General features: G+C 39.9%; 2 protein-coding genes across 4 annotated transcripts in view; both read right to left on the reverse strand.

The window, feature by feature from the left end:
* The window catches only part of LOC115049963 (transmembrane protein 131-like), a 34,213-nt gene extending 20,449 nt beyond the window's left edge, over nucleotides 1–13,764 (reverse strand). For all 3 annotated transcript variants that reach the window (XM_029512655.1, XM_029512638.1, XM_029512647.1), the window contains exons 1-3: nucleotides 13,565–13,764; nucleotides 12,712–12,785; nucleotides 6,447–6,490 (exon numbers count right to left, since the gene is read on the reverse strand). In XM_029512655.1, the coding sequence (XP_029368515.1) occupies nucleotides 6,447–6,490; nucleotides 12,712–12,785; nucleotides 13,565–13,688 (242 nt within the window). In that variant the 5' untranslated portion in view covers nucleotides 13,689–13,764. The remainder of the gene's footprint in view (nucleotides 1–6,446; nucleotides 6,491–12,711; nucleotides 12,786–13,564) is intronic.
* Nucleotides 13,765–16,274: 2,510 nt separating this feature from the next.
* The window catches only part of LOC115042917 (synaptogyrin-1-like), a 6,947-nt gene continuing 5,098 nt past the window's right edge, over nucleotides 16,275–18,123 (reverse strand). Inside the window, exon 5 of the mRNA XM_029501098.1 lies at nucleotides 16,275–16,381. Coding sequence (XP_029356958.1) covers nucleotides 16,275–16,381 — 107 coding nt within the window. The remainder of the gene's footprint in view (nucleotides 16,382–18,123) is intronic.

The raw sequence follows: 18,123 nt of genomic DNA on the forward strand, positions 1-18,123 counted from the left end.
TCAGTGGCAGTGACAAACTGAGCAGTCTAAATTTTGTTATAAACATACAAAGCAGGGATATACACTCCCACAACTAGTGTCATCTGACCATCAAAGCCATTTCAAATATCTGATGAAGTGACTCCAAGTTATTCATATTTTTCAACAGTTCCTCATGCAAGTTTACTGTTGGCTACCTGCCACTGCTACTTACAGTATTTTTGGGTCTGTTATCTAGAAATGACTATCAGCCTGCAGCACTGTCACGGGTATAGGAGAGGAAGTGACAAACAGTATACGCGGTGGCCACAGTATTGGTTTTCGTATATATGGGAGAGACTTCCTGATTTACATTGATCTAAAACAACACAAAAAATGTGTGCTGTGCATTTGGTAATGGCAAGTGCATAATGAGGCCTTGTTGCAATACTTTGAAAGCCACTGAGAACATCAATATTTAGGTTATAAGACAATCTTTGCGCACCCTTTTTTTTTTTTTTGACAAGACTTTCTTAATAATGTTTACATCCTTCCTGGTGTTGTCCTGACAAACAGTTATGTGCAATAGTTTTAGGTACATTAGATGCAAAATGATTCTTATTCATGACCCAGTGCCATCAGGGAGGTACACGTTCATTCCTAAATTTATCCTATGGCTTAGCAATAACAAAAAAAAAAAAAAAAAAAAAAACATACTGGTTGTCAGAATCAAGTGTTTCCAGAGACAAGAAGAACAAGGATTTCTGCAACAGATGGTCTGGCCCCCACAGAACCCTGATCTCAAAAACATGGAGACGGTCTGGGATTACATGAAGAGGCAGAAGACAGCATAAATCCCCAGAGGGACTCTGGCAAGTTCTCCAAGATACTTGGAACAATCTACTTGCCAAGTGGCTTGAGAAACGGTACAAGTGTACTGGGGTGAACTGGTGCTATTTTAAAGCAAACTCAGTCAGGACAAATGTGGTCACAGCAAATATTGATTTGATTTAGTTGTTTACTCCACTTTGCATGTTTATCGTTTAGTACTGTTTCACAGTAAAAACACTCATGTTTTCGTTTGGTTTACAGCTATAAGTTTGTCATTAAATGACATTTTGTTTGCATTTTTGATGTTGCTTGATCTTTTGCCTTTATTCAGAGAGCCACACCAAGGGAAGCAGGAAAGCTAGGGAGAGAGAAGGTATGGAGCAGAGTCCCGGGTTGACTGTTGTGGTTAGAACTAAGATATATTTTTATATCACTGCTGTATTATCCTTAAGCTCTGTTATCAAAAAAAGTCTTTTTTGATAACATGACCACATATCTCATTGTGTAGAAGCAGAAAAGTTTGAAAGCAGTTTTACACTTGATTAATTAATTTTCTTAAAAAAACAAACAAACAAACAAACATATTTTTTGGTTTTGTGTTGTGAGAGCTGTCACTATAAATTAATATAACATCAACTATTCATAGGTAACGCGTAGAACTGGCAGGGCCACGTCACTCTTGAAGCCTTCCTATGATGAACAGGCATATACTCTTATAGAGAAGTACAAAGTGAAAGTTTATACAGTAAATGCAAATATGAGCAAATGTTTCCAATGCATCCTGTCATAAAAATTGTGCAACTATTACTTTGGACACATAGTGAACAAGATGCAAAGTAAAGATTTTGTGTCAAGGTGTAGCTATATTAACTGATATTGTCAGTGTTAAAAGGTTTCTGCTTTTAGAGCATTCATGGCTGTTCATTCACATGCTATTGAGCAAACATAATGTACCACAATTCACCACCTGTTTAAGAATAGGGGAGTTTTCCCCTCCTTGTCACAGCTGTAGAATTAGCTTGTGATAACATGCAATACTACAACAGTAAATCACAAATAAGCCAGCCACTTGATAAGAACCCTGTAATCAGCATTATACAACAAATCCTCCTCTTTTTCATGTTCTCTGTACATTTTGTGTTAATAAAAATACATTGATTGCAATCCTTGACAAGCAGTGTAACTTCAAACTGTTACTTGGTGTGGTTAAATAGTGTGGTTGAGGGTAGGTGGGGTTAAATACAGACGCAAAATGAGGTTGTCTATGTCTGATAAGGAGTCTTGTCAATCTAGCATTATTGTTTGAAAGGTCATCAGTTTCATCACATGATGTAAAAGGCAATGCTTAAGAATGCTGTACCTAATTACAATTTGTATATGCTGATTAAGGGTCCCATATTTTGTTAATGGGTTTCAATTGTTTGGTTTAAAGATGTTTTTCTATGTCTAAACTGAATAACAAACAGTACCTAACTGGCAACTATGTTGTCTGTGGGAGGGTAAGGCAGGATTAACCAATTTATAATTCATAGTTTGGGAGATGAAGTTTTGTCAGCAGTTGTGTTTACAAGGAAGGATTTGGCCATCTGTCCAGTCTTGAAATTTAAACATTTTAGTATATTAGCTGCAGCATGCAAGCTAATGACTAACCCTGGTGTGGCTGCTGCCAGGGTGGACAGATGTATCAGAGCTGGGTGAGCAGTATAAATAGTGAATGTAGCTATAAAGCTATACAGCTATATACCCAGTGGACCTCCAGTTGATAAGTCAATCAGAGTGTCGGCTGATGAACAGTACGGTGATATTGCACCAAGAAAATATGATAGTGTGTGACTGAGACACAAAGAGATACTCAGAAAAGCAGAGGTAACTCAATCAACTCTATATTATTACTATATCAATGTAATAGCTTACTAAACATGAATAACCCATATAGAAACAACTATAAAGAGTTTGCACTTCCAATATGTATGTAGAATCTACTACATTCAATATATAAGCTCAATCTCAAAATTGAAATTCTGAGCAGAAAGCATGCAATATCAATAACAAGTCATGTCTTGTTCCTATGCTTCTTGCTATAAACTGCCCATCCATCCCCAAAAAAGTCACACTAATATTTTGTTGGACTGCCTTTAGCTTTGATTATGGCACACAGTTGCTGTGACATCATTTCAATAAGCTTCTTCAGTGTCACATTTATTTCTGTCCAGAGCAGCATTCATTTTTCACCAAGATCTTGTATTGATGATGGGAGAGTCAGACAGCTGTGCAAAGTCTTCTCCAGCACATCCCAAAGATTCTCAATGGAGTTAAGGACTGGCCTCTGTTGTGGCCAATTCATGTGTGAAAATGATCTCTCATGTTCCCTGAACCACGTTGCTGAACCTATAACTGACCAACTGCAGCAAGCACAGATCATAGCACTGCCCCCACAGGCTCGTACAGCAGTCACTAGGCATGATGGGCACATCACTTCATCCGCCTCTTTCTACCCTGATGCGCCCATCACAGTGGAACAAGGTAAATCTGGACTTATCAGACCACATAACCTTCTTCCATTGCTCCAGAGCCCAATCTTTTGTTCTCCCTAGCAAATTGAAGCCTTTTTTTGATTAGCCTCACTGATAATTGGTTTTCTTAAAGCTACACAGCTGTCCTAAGTCCTAATCCCTTGAGTTCCCTTTGCATTGTGTGTGTGGAAATGCTCTTATTTTCACTACTAATACACAGCTGCGAGTTCTATTATTTTTTTTACAATTTGATTTCACCAAACATTTAAGTGATCGCCAATCACAATCATTCAAGATTTTTTCCAAACTACATTTCTTTCTCAAAGATGATAGTTCCCCACTATCCTTCCAGTTTTTAATAATCAGTTGGGCAGTTCTTAACCCAATTTTAGTAGTTTCAGCCATTTCCTTGGATGTTTTCTTTGCTTGATGCATGCCCATTATTTGATCTTTCCGAAACAGATCAACATCTTTTCCACAACCACAGGATGTGTCTTCTGACATTGTTGTTTTAGTTATGAGAAGTTACTCACTGCATCAGTTAGGGTTAAATAGCGTGTTATCAGCTGAAACATAATCATCAAGGCAGAAATTAGTTGTTGGCAGGCTATTACTCATTTGCTTAGTTAAATCCGGTTGGTGACTTTTTGTTTTGGAAGGGCAGTGTATGTATGCATAACTTTTCTGAATTGAATAGCAGCTGGTCTTAGAGAAAAACATTTTTCAGCATGCATACCACTGAGCTGTAGGGTTCTTTCCACTGCCCCAGTACAAAAATAACAAGTTATGTTTGGTGCTATTTGATCCCCTGGATCCAACTCAAAGTCAGTGTTAGCCTTAACCTCAGCCATACTCCAACAGAGAGGTGAGGACAGGAGAGAGGTTTAGGTCAACTGATGTTCACGCACATTAGCAGAAGGCAGGAAATTTAAATCAGTTGGCATAGTAATGCTTGTCCAAAATTATCAACACAATAGAATGCCAAAGTTTTGCTGTGTGTCAGGAAGATCTATTAAAAAAATAAATAAATAAAATAAAAAAAAATCAACACAATGAGGAGAGTAAGGGTGTAAGAAATTACTGTTGCCGAGGTTAAAATAAAAAAGGAAAGAAAGACGAGAAGAGGCGTTTTGACACAAAACTGTTCTGAGAAATAGATAGCAGTAACCTCTGTATCTAAAGCCTGCTTTGCTCCTCAAGCTGGGAGAGAGTGATGGCAGGCCTGCCAAGTGCCTGATAACCCAGGCACGAGAGGCCTCACAGCCCACAGCTCTGAAGGGCTTGAGGCCAACCAGTGCGACAAAGCTTCCTTTGCCTCTTACCTCCCTGGACATGAAAATAGTCATATTCTGACACAGTTCAGGAAAAGTAGGCTATATGTAAACCGTATAAACTTTACCTCAAAACTGAAAGATTGTGCTGTTAAGGGAAAACTCCACAGTCTCCAAAGAGGGAAAGAGAGAGAGGGGAAGAAATTAAAGCATCCAAAGGCAGTATTTCAGTTTTAGTCCCTAGTATGGGTGAAACTACAAAAATACTTGGACATACAATTCCCAAAAAGGAACTTCATAGCCCCTCTTTATTAGACTGTCTGTGTGGTAAAGTGCCATATCATTAAAAGCCCACACCCACAAGTTTTAAATGCATATTTCCTGGTATAAATTTGTAATCTCTAAAGTAAAGCTGAAATAAGGTTATTTCATTCACCATTGGGAATAAAGAGTCAGGACCACACAGGACATTAAATATTTTCACTGCTCCTCACAATTGGTAATAGCGTGTCTAACATAGTTTTATTGCTGAATATTTATGTATTGCAATACTAAACCTTGATTTTAAAATGTTAAGGCACCAGTTAGTCTAAACTATTCATTGTTCATGCTGTTCTCAGGCAAGGAATCTGGTTCTCAATTACATTACCAGGGGTTTGCAATTGGAATTGTACTTTTTGGTCTCATTTCAATCTATGGCCACAAATAAATGATAGTCATATTGGGTTATATAAGAGCATAACTTAACTCATAACTCATTAGCAAAGCATGGTACACCTTCTGAAGAGACAAGTCAGTCATGGGGACTTACTGAGCTAGTTTATGGATATGACAGGTTGGACTCCTCACATTACAGACAAGGCTTCTCTAGACAAATAAACAAGGAGAAGAAGCAAACACAAAAGCTGAATTATGTGTGTACCTTAAAAACAGCTCTTCATTCAATAATTGGGACAGAACATGCGTCAAGAGTGTTCTTTTCTTTAGCAAACACTGACACCACCACTGAATGATACCACTATTTGGTATTTTGCTGCAAACATCAATTTCCCTCCCCAAAAAATTCAGCAGGAACCAATACAGGTAGGAAAACAGACCTCTCCTCATTTTTCCTTTCAAGAAGTTCTAAAATTAGGCAGGAATTTGGTTTTGTGGCTCCTTAACACATGCCCCCAAACTCTCTGTTGCACACACCCCCTCACTCACCAACATAAACAATGTTTGCTACATTGAGGGCAGGACATTGAAAAGGCCTTTTAGAAACATTCAGTCTTGTTATTCTAAAGCTCACCACACCCATTTGTCTGTGTGGTTACAAAAACATGTCACCTTACAGCTTTTGTGAGAAAGGTACTATAATTTGCTGTTTGTTGGATACTGTCACATTTCGTTGAAGTGCTTTTTTCCCCCCCCACAGCATTTTGTGTTGAAACACACAACCACTTTTTGATGATGCAGGAGTAAACTTGCTTTTCCTATTGGGCTACTCACAGTCCAAATGTATGCCACAGCTCTGCTCTCATTCTGTGTTTTACAATATAATTCAAGTATACAGCAGAGAGACATCAGTATGATGGAATCAGCTGATTTAGGGTTTGTTAGTAAATATCCAGCTTGGTGGAAACTCCACCTACTCAAAAGAGCTACTTGTGAAGGGGTTGAAACCTTTCAACCTCATTCATTTCCATTTTTGAAAATGTATGTGTGGCTTTCACGGAATGATGTTTGAACTGAAAAACTTAGATGGCTTAAATATTTTAACATCTGTTTCCCCTGGGGCTGCTAACTGCCATTTACATCTAATACATTACAAATTCAAATGTATGTAAGAACCCAGAGAAGAGTTTCTGATAAGATCTATTGAAAACCTTACCTGTCTTCTCGTGGAATACCATCTTTTCTTCGCTCCTTTTCCACCTGGAAATGAAAGAAAAGACACTTCAACTACAATTACAGTAAAGTATGTTCTGACTACTATTATGACTTTGGTGCACATTGGCATATTGCCAACAGCTCTAGGATTTCACTGTACATCTGTATTTTATTTCTTGAGTTGCTTTAAGATTTCATTATGCATACAAATTATTTCACTGTAAATAGAGCAAGAAATTCAAGCAAAAAACTGGAACAAACTTGGGAAAAAAAAAAAAAAACTGGCATTACATCTTTTCCACCCTGACTCAAAATTAGACAGCAGGCAGCATTTTCTGCCAGTGTTGGCAGGGTATAATCTAGTTCTAAGAATGAACAATGGACATCCAATTTGTTGTCCACAACATTTTGTCACAATGCACCTACTGATTCGCTAAAAGAATGCAGCATTTCTGAGGAAAGCTGAATTAACAAAAAGAATGATGCAATTGGAAATTGGGCTAGATATTGTTTTGTGTTGTTTAATTTAGAGTAAACACAAAAACTTGTGCAACAAAAAAAATGGACCAGACTCAGGGATTAACTCCCTAACAACAAACTTTGCCCTGCCTATGTGCCCTAAAGACAATATCTAACTAGGCCAGTGAGCAGTGATAGCTAACATGTCTTTGGGGTCATCAGGTGGGAACCTCCTTTCACTGGTGTTTCGTCTAGTTAGGCCCACAACACCTCCAGGAGGCTAGACAGTGAACACTGGCGTCCCAGAGTCACCCCCCTAATGCCAGCCATCACCACTCCTCACATAAAGACAACTATCTCAAGCAGCACTACCGTCAACTATTCTGACCTCTCACCAACTGCACCAGTGAAAGCAGGGTGGGGATACAGACCCTGGTTCAGGTAGGGGGGAGAAATAGAAGAGGTGGAGGACAAGCTACACTAGCAGATTCAGCAAACAAACTCACCTATAATCAAAACAAATCAAAATAATACAGTCCAACTCACCTGGACTAACCACATGGTCTCAAAGAGGCTCAAACAGGCCACACCCTCCACTTAAATACACTTCCCCTTCCTGGATTTCTTCCTCTGCTTCTCCTTAGAGTCTGTCTATCTTAAGAACTCCTCCTGCTGGGCCCCCAGCTACTATTAGTTCTTCTAATCCAAATCCACTGACTGCATTTTACTGCCTCATCTGACATTTCCTTCACCATTTTCCTCTCACTCTGTCCCCTTCCTCCTAACTCCCTCAACAAAGCAACAACAGATCTGGCTACAACCCTCTACATCCTACTTCCACTGGACAAATCCTAACCTTCCACCCTCGTTGCTCAGCATCCTTACCTGGATCTGCATACTACATACTTCAACTGAATCCTCCCACGGCATAGTCAGCTCTATGAAATATACTCTCTTTCTACTCCATACATTCCTGATCAAAATCCTAAGACCAGTTAAAAAAAAATTTTAAGAATTTGCATTTTGCACAGCTTCAAAATGCAAAAAGAAGAAATGAGAACAAGCGAAAAAAATTGAGCATGAAATTTGTTGAAAACAATTTAACTGAAATAGGCTGTTCATCAGCTGATCAAAAGTTAAAGACCACAGCCTTTAAAATGGCTGAATGGCTCTCCGTCAAGACATGGGAAGATCCTCTACCCAAATTAGGCCATTCCTGGTGCTGATTGCAGCCCACTAACCATCAGATGGCATCTGCAAGGGAAGGGCCTAAAAAACAAAAAAAACGCCTTCAAAGGCCACGTCTCCTTCAATGCAACAAAACTGCCCGTTTGGACTTTGCAAGGGAGCACCAAACATGGGAAATTAAAGGTAGAAGAAAGCTTTACTCTCAGATGAGGAGGGGGGAAAAAAAAAAAAAAAATTTACCTTGATGGTCCTGATGGCTTCCAACATTACTGGCATGACAAGGAGATGCCATCTGAGATGTTCTCTATGCAACACAGTGGAGGGGGCGCCATCATGATCTGGGGTGCTTTTTCCTTCAATGGATCAATGGAGCTTCAGGTTATGCAGGGGCATCAAACAGCAGCTGGCTATGTGAATATGTTTGCAGCGGGCATCCCTCATGACTGAGGGCCCTCGTCTGTGTGGTGATGACTGGGTTTTTCCACAGGACAATGCTGCAGTTCACAATGACCCGCCTGACAAAGGACTTCTTCCAGGAGAATAACGTCACTCTTTTTGACCATCCTGCATGTTCCCCTGATCTAATCCAATTGAGAACATTTGGGGATGGATGGCAAGGGAAGTTTACAAAAACGGACATCAGTTCCAGACAGTGAATGCCCTTCGTGAAGCCATCTTCACCACTTGGTACAACCTTCCCACTAGCCTTCTAGACACACTGCCCGAAACAAATTTTTGAAGTGATCAACAAGAATGATCTTTAATTTCTGTTTTGAGGGCGTTTTAGGGTTTTGTGTGCTATGGTATTAAACTTTTGATTAGCTGATGAACAGCCCATTTCAGTTAAATTATTGTTTTCAATAAATTGCCAGTTCAAAATGTTTCTCTTGCTCCCATTTCTTCTTTTTGCATTATGAAGCTCTACTTAGAACCTTCTTAAGATCCGGCAGTATAAAATTCAAATTCTTGCAATGATCTTAAGATTTTAATCAGGAGTGTATCTATATGCATTAGATATTGCTCTGCAAGCAGTGGATAAAAATATATTTATCAACATCATTCCTTCATTCATCTTGATCTGCTTATCTGGGGCTGGGTTGCGGAGGCAGAAGCTCCAGCAGACGACCGCAAACTTCCCTTTCCCCAGCTACATTGGCCAGCTCTGACTGGGGGATCCCAAGGTGCTCCCAGGGCAGCGTGGAGATAATCTCCCCACCTGGTCCTTGGCTTGCCCCAGGGCCTCCTCCCAGCTAGCGATGCCAGGAACGCCTCCCATACCCCAGCAAGCCTCCTTCTTCAGTCGGATGGCTTCCCTGACCACCGGTGTCCACTACGGGTCCACCACTGGGTCCAAGGGTTACCGCCCCTTGAGGTACCTAAAACCTTGAGGCCACAGCTCTCCGTGGCAGCTTCAGCAATAGAAGATTTGAACATTGAACACTCAGGTTCAATGTCCCCAACTTCCACAGGGATGCCAAAAAAGCTCTGCTGGAGGTGGGAGTTGAAGGTCTGTTGGACAGAGGCCTCATCTAGACGTTCCCAGTTCACCTGCACTACACGTTTGGGCTTGCCAGGTCTGTCCTGAGTCTTCCCCCAACACCTAACCCAACTCACCACCAGGTGGTGATCAGTTGACAGCTCCGCCCCTCTCTTCACCCGAATGTCCAACACATGCGGCCTCAGAGCAGATGACACGATTACAAAATCGATCATTGACCTTTGGCCTAGGGGTACACTTATGAGCGCCCTTATGCTTGAACATGGTGTTCATTATGGACAGTCCATGGCTAGCACAGAACTCCAACAACAAACCACCGCTTGGGTGGTTTGTTGTTGGAGTTGATCAGGAAGGCCGTTCGTCCCAGTCATGCCCCTCCGGGTGTCTCCATCATTGCCCATGTGCACAATGAAGTCCCCCAATTGGACTATGGAGTTCCCTACCGGAGCCCCATACAAGACCCGATTCAGGGTCTCCAAGAAGGCCAAATACTCCGAACTACTGTTTGGTGCATATGCAAAAACAACAGTCAGAGTCCCTCCTGCCCACAACCCTGAGGCGTAGGGAGGCGACCCTCTCATCCACTGGGGAAAACTCCAACGCAGTGGTGCTCATCCGGGCTCTTGTAAGTATCCCCACACCCACCTGGCGCATCACCCCATGAGCAACTCCAGAGAAGAATAGAGTCCAACTCCTCTCCAGGAGTAGACATCAACATCGGTGTTGCAAAATGGGTTATCCTGGTCACTGCTCTTGCTGAACATCTATATAACTCCATCAGTGATACTTTATACTTCGGATATTTAACAAGAGATTGTGGTTTTAATTTTTCAAGACTAAAGTAGCTTTCCATCACACAATGAAACTAAGATATTTGAATGTCTGTCTTAATCTGCAAAAGGAATCAACATTAATGATAACATCCATACAATTTAAAGAGAACGCTCAGATTTTTGGACTATTTCTGAAAGACTACGGAGCACCCTCTTGGTCACTCTTTTAATTATCACACATTGTGCCAGCTTAGAGTACTGAGTATGATTTAAAGTAACTAGATTTTTTCAGTAATCTATGTAATGACTTAAAGTGGAGCGACATCTGTCCTGACAATGTTGCAACGTGGCCTGGTTCTAACCCTAATTTGAGTAACAGTGGTGTGTAACTTCAGCAATTTCATGAGGGGAAGATGTGAATTTGCAAAATGGTGCTCAATTCTAGTTTTTCTTCACAGCATTTCAAAATGCACATACCTGTAGCAACACATGAAAACCACAAGCAACACAAAGAGTATGTTTTACTTTCATTGAATGAGGCTTATAGCAGCACAAACTGCAAACACTTAACTATTACATTGCAAGTAATGTGCACCATGCATGTCCTACAGAGCTAAGTTCTGCTTCCTATGAAATCAGAACATACTATTTCTATAGGAACAGTCTTATGGCAACTTTATGTTTTCAGGGGACACGGGCACACACACATGTAATATGTTGGTTGCCTGAGCAACACTACTATGGATCGTGACATAGCCATGTTGCCACAGCCAGAAAGAAAGGACATCTTTGCTACAGCTACAGGCGCTGTTTGCAAGATAATTAAAACCATGAGCCACATGTTTCCACTGATGTAGTTACCCCTTTAAAGTCTCTGGTTGTAGCACTTAAAGCCAATGTATGCAATACTACGAATCCATCTATTTTATTTCAAATTTTGGAATACAAAATGAAAATGTCTTATTGAAATGTGGCAAAAGCCAAAGTCTATCCTAATATACATTTGGCTTGTTGTGCATTATATCCTACAATGTCCTCAGCTACCATTAAAGCATGCCATGTTAATGGCTTAAGTGAACAGGAAAAAAAACTGCTTTTCCAGCTGATTAAGCACAACAATGACAGAATGCATGCCACTAGAGCTTGTTTCAGCAGGTGAGGCAGTAAAGCAGGACGAATATTCAAATGCAGAACGGCAGCATTTGTAAATTAACAGGATATTAGAAGTGATGTTTAAAGGCAACTCAGGAATTTAATTTTAGGACAGCAGTTAACAATAACTGGAAAATCGGAAGCCACCGAGTTGAACACTCCAAACATATGTTTTGTAATCAAACCAAAAAAGACAAGTCAGCATTTACAAAATCATAATAGGTAGGAGGTGAAGAAGAAACAATTCTGTGATCTGTTTATGCAGAAAATAAGAGTTAAAGCTATTATTGCTGGTCAATTTTGATATCAGATTTGATTTTAACAATGTGTCAGGGCACATGACACTTCAACTCTTATATCACCACTTCAATCTGCCTGCAGCAACATACACTCCTTAACCAGCTGACCACCAGCAGGACTGGAAAAAATATAAAGACAAAATTGACAAACCCACAAGCAAAACATTGTGCCTCGAAATAAATAAATAAATAAATAAATTTACAATACTTTCCTTAACGTGCCTAAACTACTTTTAGGCATTTTTATTTTGTTTCATTTCCAAGGCATCCAAATTATCCCACACCATCTGTGTGCAACATCTTACAAAACAGACCACGCCTCCCCTCAGGTAGCATGACAGTCAGCTGGTGACCTCATGACAGGTTATCAGTAAATACACCCTTGCTGTTTGTGCTGGTCTTCCCTTTGCGTCTAAATAATCACCACACACAGCTACTTTAAATGTTTCGAAAACTGGAACTCAAAATGGACAAAGCAGCAAAATAACTGCACAAAACTATATAGAAAAGCAGTGCGATTAAATAATTCAGGCAGCCTAGTTCATTCAATTAGTGTGTACTAGTGACCCAACCCCACAGTGGACACTTTTTACAAAAGAAAATGAGGAGGAGTCACATGTAAGGTAACCTCCAGCTCCAGTCTCATGTCAGAAACGTGGAGTGAAACTATGCTTCTTGATCCATCACTGAATCTAGACAGTAACTGTGATCACAGAATATGTGTTGAACAATGATAGTGCCTCCCAAGAAGGACTGCAATGTGGAGGCAAACACAACGCGGGTTCACTGAGCACATGTGGTTCGTGCATCTGGCTGTATTTTGCACGTATATACGCTTGCATTCCCCCTCCCCATCGACAGAATTACACATACTTCCAGAAAAAAAATGCTAATTACCTGAAGTGGCACTAATGGATCAGCATCCTCTGCCTGCCAGACCTCGACCACGCTGGTGGACATCTGACTCAGAGCTTTAAGGAGCAAGACATTACATTAAAAGCGTTAAAACTTGGGTCAGAAACGCAGCAACATGGATAACAAAGACAACGAGAAATACACCACATTGAGCAGAACTTTTGCAAAATGCAAACAGGCAAATCTCTTTTTTTGTTTGTGACAGGCAATTAAGAATGAATAAAACTGTGGATAATCACACAGACAACTGAGGAAGTGGCTCGCCTCGGCAGACTGACAAAGGCTGTCTGCTAGCTACACGGCTAGTAGGAAGGGTTAGCTCGCTGGCTAACGAACTTGGAAAACATCTCTAGTGCCACTGCAGCACACAGAACACGACAGAGTTAGCCCACTGCATGCTGCAGCCTCACTACAGGATCAAAACAAAACGTTCATTATTCAATTTAAGTCCCCGCAATGTGCCAAATTTCCCTCCCCAGCCTGAACAAGTTTCCCAGCACAGGGACCTGGCAGCTAGCATAAACTAGCAGGCTGACAAAAATAGCTACAACGCCTCTTCCAAGTTGCTAAAGATAAACAATATGACAAAGTCACCTCTGATAAAAATATATATATAAATTTAAAAAAAAAACAAAATATATATATATAACAAAAAAAAAAACAACAACCCAAATTTGACAATATACATTTGAGCTCAGCACCTATTTCCATCTTTACCTTTTTTATTTAGCTGTCAAGTCAGCCATGCTAACTTACCGTACAATTTTTTTCACCCTTAACGGTCGTTTTAAACATTTCACCCCTGCAGCGGGAGATAGAAAGACGGGCAACAAACCTTGCAGCTGAGCCCCTCCGTGGTGGAAGCAAGGTAAAAGTAATTGTAGTATTCCTAGTAGTATGTTAATCCACGTTTTCCTGTGGCAGTGGCTGCCTTGGTGGAAGTCCTGTAGCCCCGCCATGCTGCCCTCTCAGCTAGCAGCCTGCTGTGTTGCGCTTTTCTTTCTCTCGTCGAGCTGCAGCAGCTGGAGCTCCAGCTCCAGCACCAGCAGCAGCAGCAGCGCAGCGGCGGCGGCGGAGGCTCGGTCCCTCCCCCCGGTCCCTCCCCGCTAACCCTCTGTGAGGACACACAGCACAGACAGTGGAAATATGGAAATATTTACCTTTGCACACCTGAAAGTTAAGTTAGTTAGTTAGTTAGTTAAGTTAAATTATATGATTAAAAAAGGCATCGAGCTTTGTTTAATGTTGCCATAGGTGGTGGAGAATAAAAACAATCAATGTTTAAGCGAGACAAACAAAAACAAAAACAAAAAAAAATAGTGAGGTGTGAAGAATATAAATCAGAATCTTAGTTTTTTAATGCAAGCCACTTTGTAAATAAATACTGATATGAAGTCCCTTTAGGGGTGGAAAATATAAGTCAGGACTTGTTTTTTTTATGGAAGCCACTTCAGACTCTTGTCACTACATTTGGCCACTTTTATCTAGATATCTATCCATTAAAAAAAGAAAAAGTTACTCCACTTTAGGCTACCATCTACCTTCCTACACAGAAGAAACGTGATAAGTGTCTTAAATACAATTGGCTGTGTTGTATACCTACACACGTTCTATATAGGACTTTTTTATTGAGTGCCGGTTTTTCCCTTTTGAGTAAATCCAGATCTGAGTACCTCTTACCCCCACAACTAAGAATCACACGTGGAATGATCTACCATTACAGCAGAAATTGTCAAAAAGAACCAGAAATATGTTTTAAACCTACTTGATGGGGAGTAAAATTACATGCAATAAAATCTATTTGCAGCTCAGTCCAGTGTTATGTAATGTTGTGTTTTTCTGTGAATGTATAATTAAGGTTAAGAAATAGTGTTTACTCTGCATAACTGTAATGCTGACCTTTAAGAGAGATTTAATTGAAAAAGTTGCAGTTGATAGTGGGCTTTGAGCTGGTAAGTGACAGTGAAGTAAAACTATGTACAATCTGTTTTTAAAACTCTTGACAAACATTCAGCATCTCGAACTCATGACTCATAGTTGGGGCAGGTTGGGCAGGTACACACATGAAAATACACTCAAGTCACTCCTTTGCAGGTGTGTCAGCTCCACCAACCAACCAAAAAAAACAAAACAAAAAAAAAACCAAACAGGTGGTACGATTTTTTTTTTTTACCTCGATAGATCTGCTTTGCTCATCATCTGTACTTTACTAATGAGTGAGTATTGTGAGAGATTTGAGTAAAATATGCATGTAAAAACACAAACATTTGGTTCGGCACATTGTTTTGGTGCAGATAATCTTTGTCAATAAGAGTAATTGCACTAATACATTGGGAAGCATTAAAAGCAGGATGTGGACAACACAGTCAGTAGGCTACAGTATGTTTGCAATGATTTATATGCTTGATATAGGTATTTTGCTCTTGATAAATTGTAGGACTTTAAGGACAATACATATAAATAAAACCTTTAACTCTGTTGTGGAGAAATTAAGAATATTAGATATAATGCATCTATAGGAATGAAAACTAAACTGATAAGACAAGATGTGCATCACATTTCTAATTTAAATCAGACAACATTTATTACAAGTAGGCCATTGAGTAAGCACAGGACACACAACTACCTGTTTTCCATCTGGTTTAGTCATTCTCGATGTGTCACACAAACAACGTTCCTTTCCTGGTCATAGAGCAGGTCAGACATTGAGCTTACCACTCTGAAATAAATTCTTATGCGACACATTCTGCAATGTGGTCATTTCTTAAGACCCGAAATTACAAAAGACAGGAAGTGGGAGAGTTAAGGCATATCACACAGCCAATTAAGTTCTAGAATGACTACAACTGCAGCATGTCTTGTTTAACTTGCAGGAACATTTTATTTGCAACGAAAAGAAACAAGGGTATGCACAAAAGCAAATGTACTTAAAATATTTACATTTCCAGGCAAATGTTCCTTAAACATGTCATCTGTAATTTAATGCTCCTTTTAGTCCAAGTGCAGTTTTTAATTAATGAACAGAACCATTGCAAAACTGAGCCTCGTTCCACCCCCAAAAGAAAATATAAAAAAGGGGGGCAACATAGAGGAAAAAAAATGCACAGGCATTTGATTCCAAGCCATCTGTTTAAACGATATAAATTAGATCACTGGTGACAGAGATGTGTTCAGTGTTGATTCCTTTCTATCATCAAGTTGGAGCGCTCAGTTTTCATCCAAACAGGTGTCCCAAAAGTCTGGCTGCTACATTGTGTTCATGGCAGAATCCCCCTCAACCCTCTCACCCTGCGACGGCTGCTTCAGTTTCTTCTTTGGTTGCACCAAAGCACCATATCTGCTCATTGAATCCATCTTTTCTCCTCCTTAATATCTGTCCTCATGCAAAGCTCACTTGCAGTCATTGATAAGTCCCAGTGCACATCTTTACACCTGAATCCCCCAAACACAAGTAGACATGCACAGACCAGGTATGAAGGCTTAATACTAAAGCTTCTACTCTTTTCCTTTATTGTGTCTATGAGCTACTGCAGAAAAACTGTCAATCAGTCCATGTAGTCAAAATCCTCTGGGATCCCAAAGGCTTTGTTAATGCGGCAGTCATCGAAGGCAAACTTCTTTTTTGTCCATGACTTGATTGCAAAAATGTTATCTGAAAACAGAAATCAAAATCATGCATTTGACATTCCAGGTATAAAATGTATTAAAGCAGAGTCAGTCTGGGTGTATGTTAATATTGTTTGACTCAAGAAAGATGGAACCCTGTCTTACTGCCTTTGTGGTGCAAGGCAATTCATTAATTTTTAATTATTATACCTATAATGGTCATTACATATAATCACAGCAGTCTGTTTTGATTTGACTGAATATCTATTGACTTTAGAATAAAATGGTAAACAATAAAATTATTCTTCAACTTGATGATTTTGGGAGGTGAATGCATCTGGAAAGGAGAGCATGGTTCTAGGAGCCCAAGAAGCCTAAATAACTTTGACATGACAGTAATCGATCTAATGTAGGTTACTTTTTGGGTTTCTTTGAAATGAAGGAAAGCTGTAGGACATGTCTAAAGAGTAAATCTGATCGCTTTCTATACCCAACACCTCTCTTATCAACAGCTAAAGCCCATAAACTTAATTGTGCCATCATGAATGACTTTCTCCCAAGTCTGACAGGATGACTAGCTCCAACGTTGATAGAATAATCTGTGGTTAATGTGCAAGCGATCAGCTGTGTCCTGGTTTGTATGTAAGTGTGTGTCAGTATGGGTGTGGCTGGATACAGCGAGGCTGCAGCTTTAAAGCTACACAGCGAGTCTTGAGCTGGGGGGGAAAAAAAAAAAAAAAAAAAACAAACTTGCAGACGCAGGCATTTCAACACATTAAGCAGGATTGCTACTTGCCTGCAGGCATCCGTCCTGACCTGCTAGACAAGACTACTGTGCAGACTGGTGCAGTGAAATAACAGCAACTACACAGTAACAAAAGAGGTGTATGCGTTTAAAAGAAAAAACTAAATGCAAAAACATGGAGCCATCTCTTCCACCAATCTAAAATGGAATTAACTTTCAATGTTTTCATGGAAAATATAAGTGTTTAGTTTGTTGATTTTGAGCATTTATGCAATTGGTGAGCAACAATAATCATCACAATGCAACAGAAAAAATAGCTCAATGCTGCCTAGTGGGTCTTTTTCGTATTGTCCACCATAAACGTAACATAACGAAGAATGAATCATGGAAGAGGTGCACATGACTCTTAGTTTCTTCAAAGCAGTCTAACTCTGAGGAAATAAAGCAAAAATATGCAACCTAACAACAATATGTCTGTGCTGAGCAGCTACAGAACGTTACCTACAGTGTCAAACACCAGAGGCCTGAATGGTTACCTTGATCACCAAAGGTCAGTGGTCTCCATGGTTACCACCCAAGTCAAGTAATGTAAACAGAGAGCCTGAGTACTCACTACCAGGAGGTGACATGTTCGACAGGAAGTGTCTTAACAGCTGCCGTATTCTGAATTTGAGTGTTTGAGAGCAGCGGAATAATCTGTGGGATCCGCTGGATCACAAAGGATTCAACAATAAGTGGAGTCATTAGCCAGAAATATTGCCATTTAAAAAAGCCTTCAAAATGGGACATTCGAATTAGAATGAATAAAAGCATGATTTCTTTAGAAAATATATAAATAATAAATGTTCAAGCTGTACATTTTTAAAAACTAAAGGGCTGTAGATCTTTATTGGCAGATGTCACTTTTCAGTTGGCATCAAATTTCTTATTCCAAAAAATAAGATTAACTGGTGATGAATTTCAGATGAATTGATAATGAAAATTCATTGTTCACAAAAAGTTACAGTCCCACTAATGATCATTTTGAACACCAATTATCTGCC

This window comes from Echeneis naucrates, chromosome 1 (genome assembly GCF_900963305.1).
Source record: "Echeneis naucrates chromosome 1, fEcheNa1.1, whole genome shotgun sequence".
NCBI lineage: Eukaryota > Metazoa > Chordata > Actinopteri > Carangiformes > Echeneidae > Echeneis > Echeneis naucrates.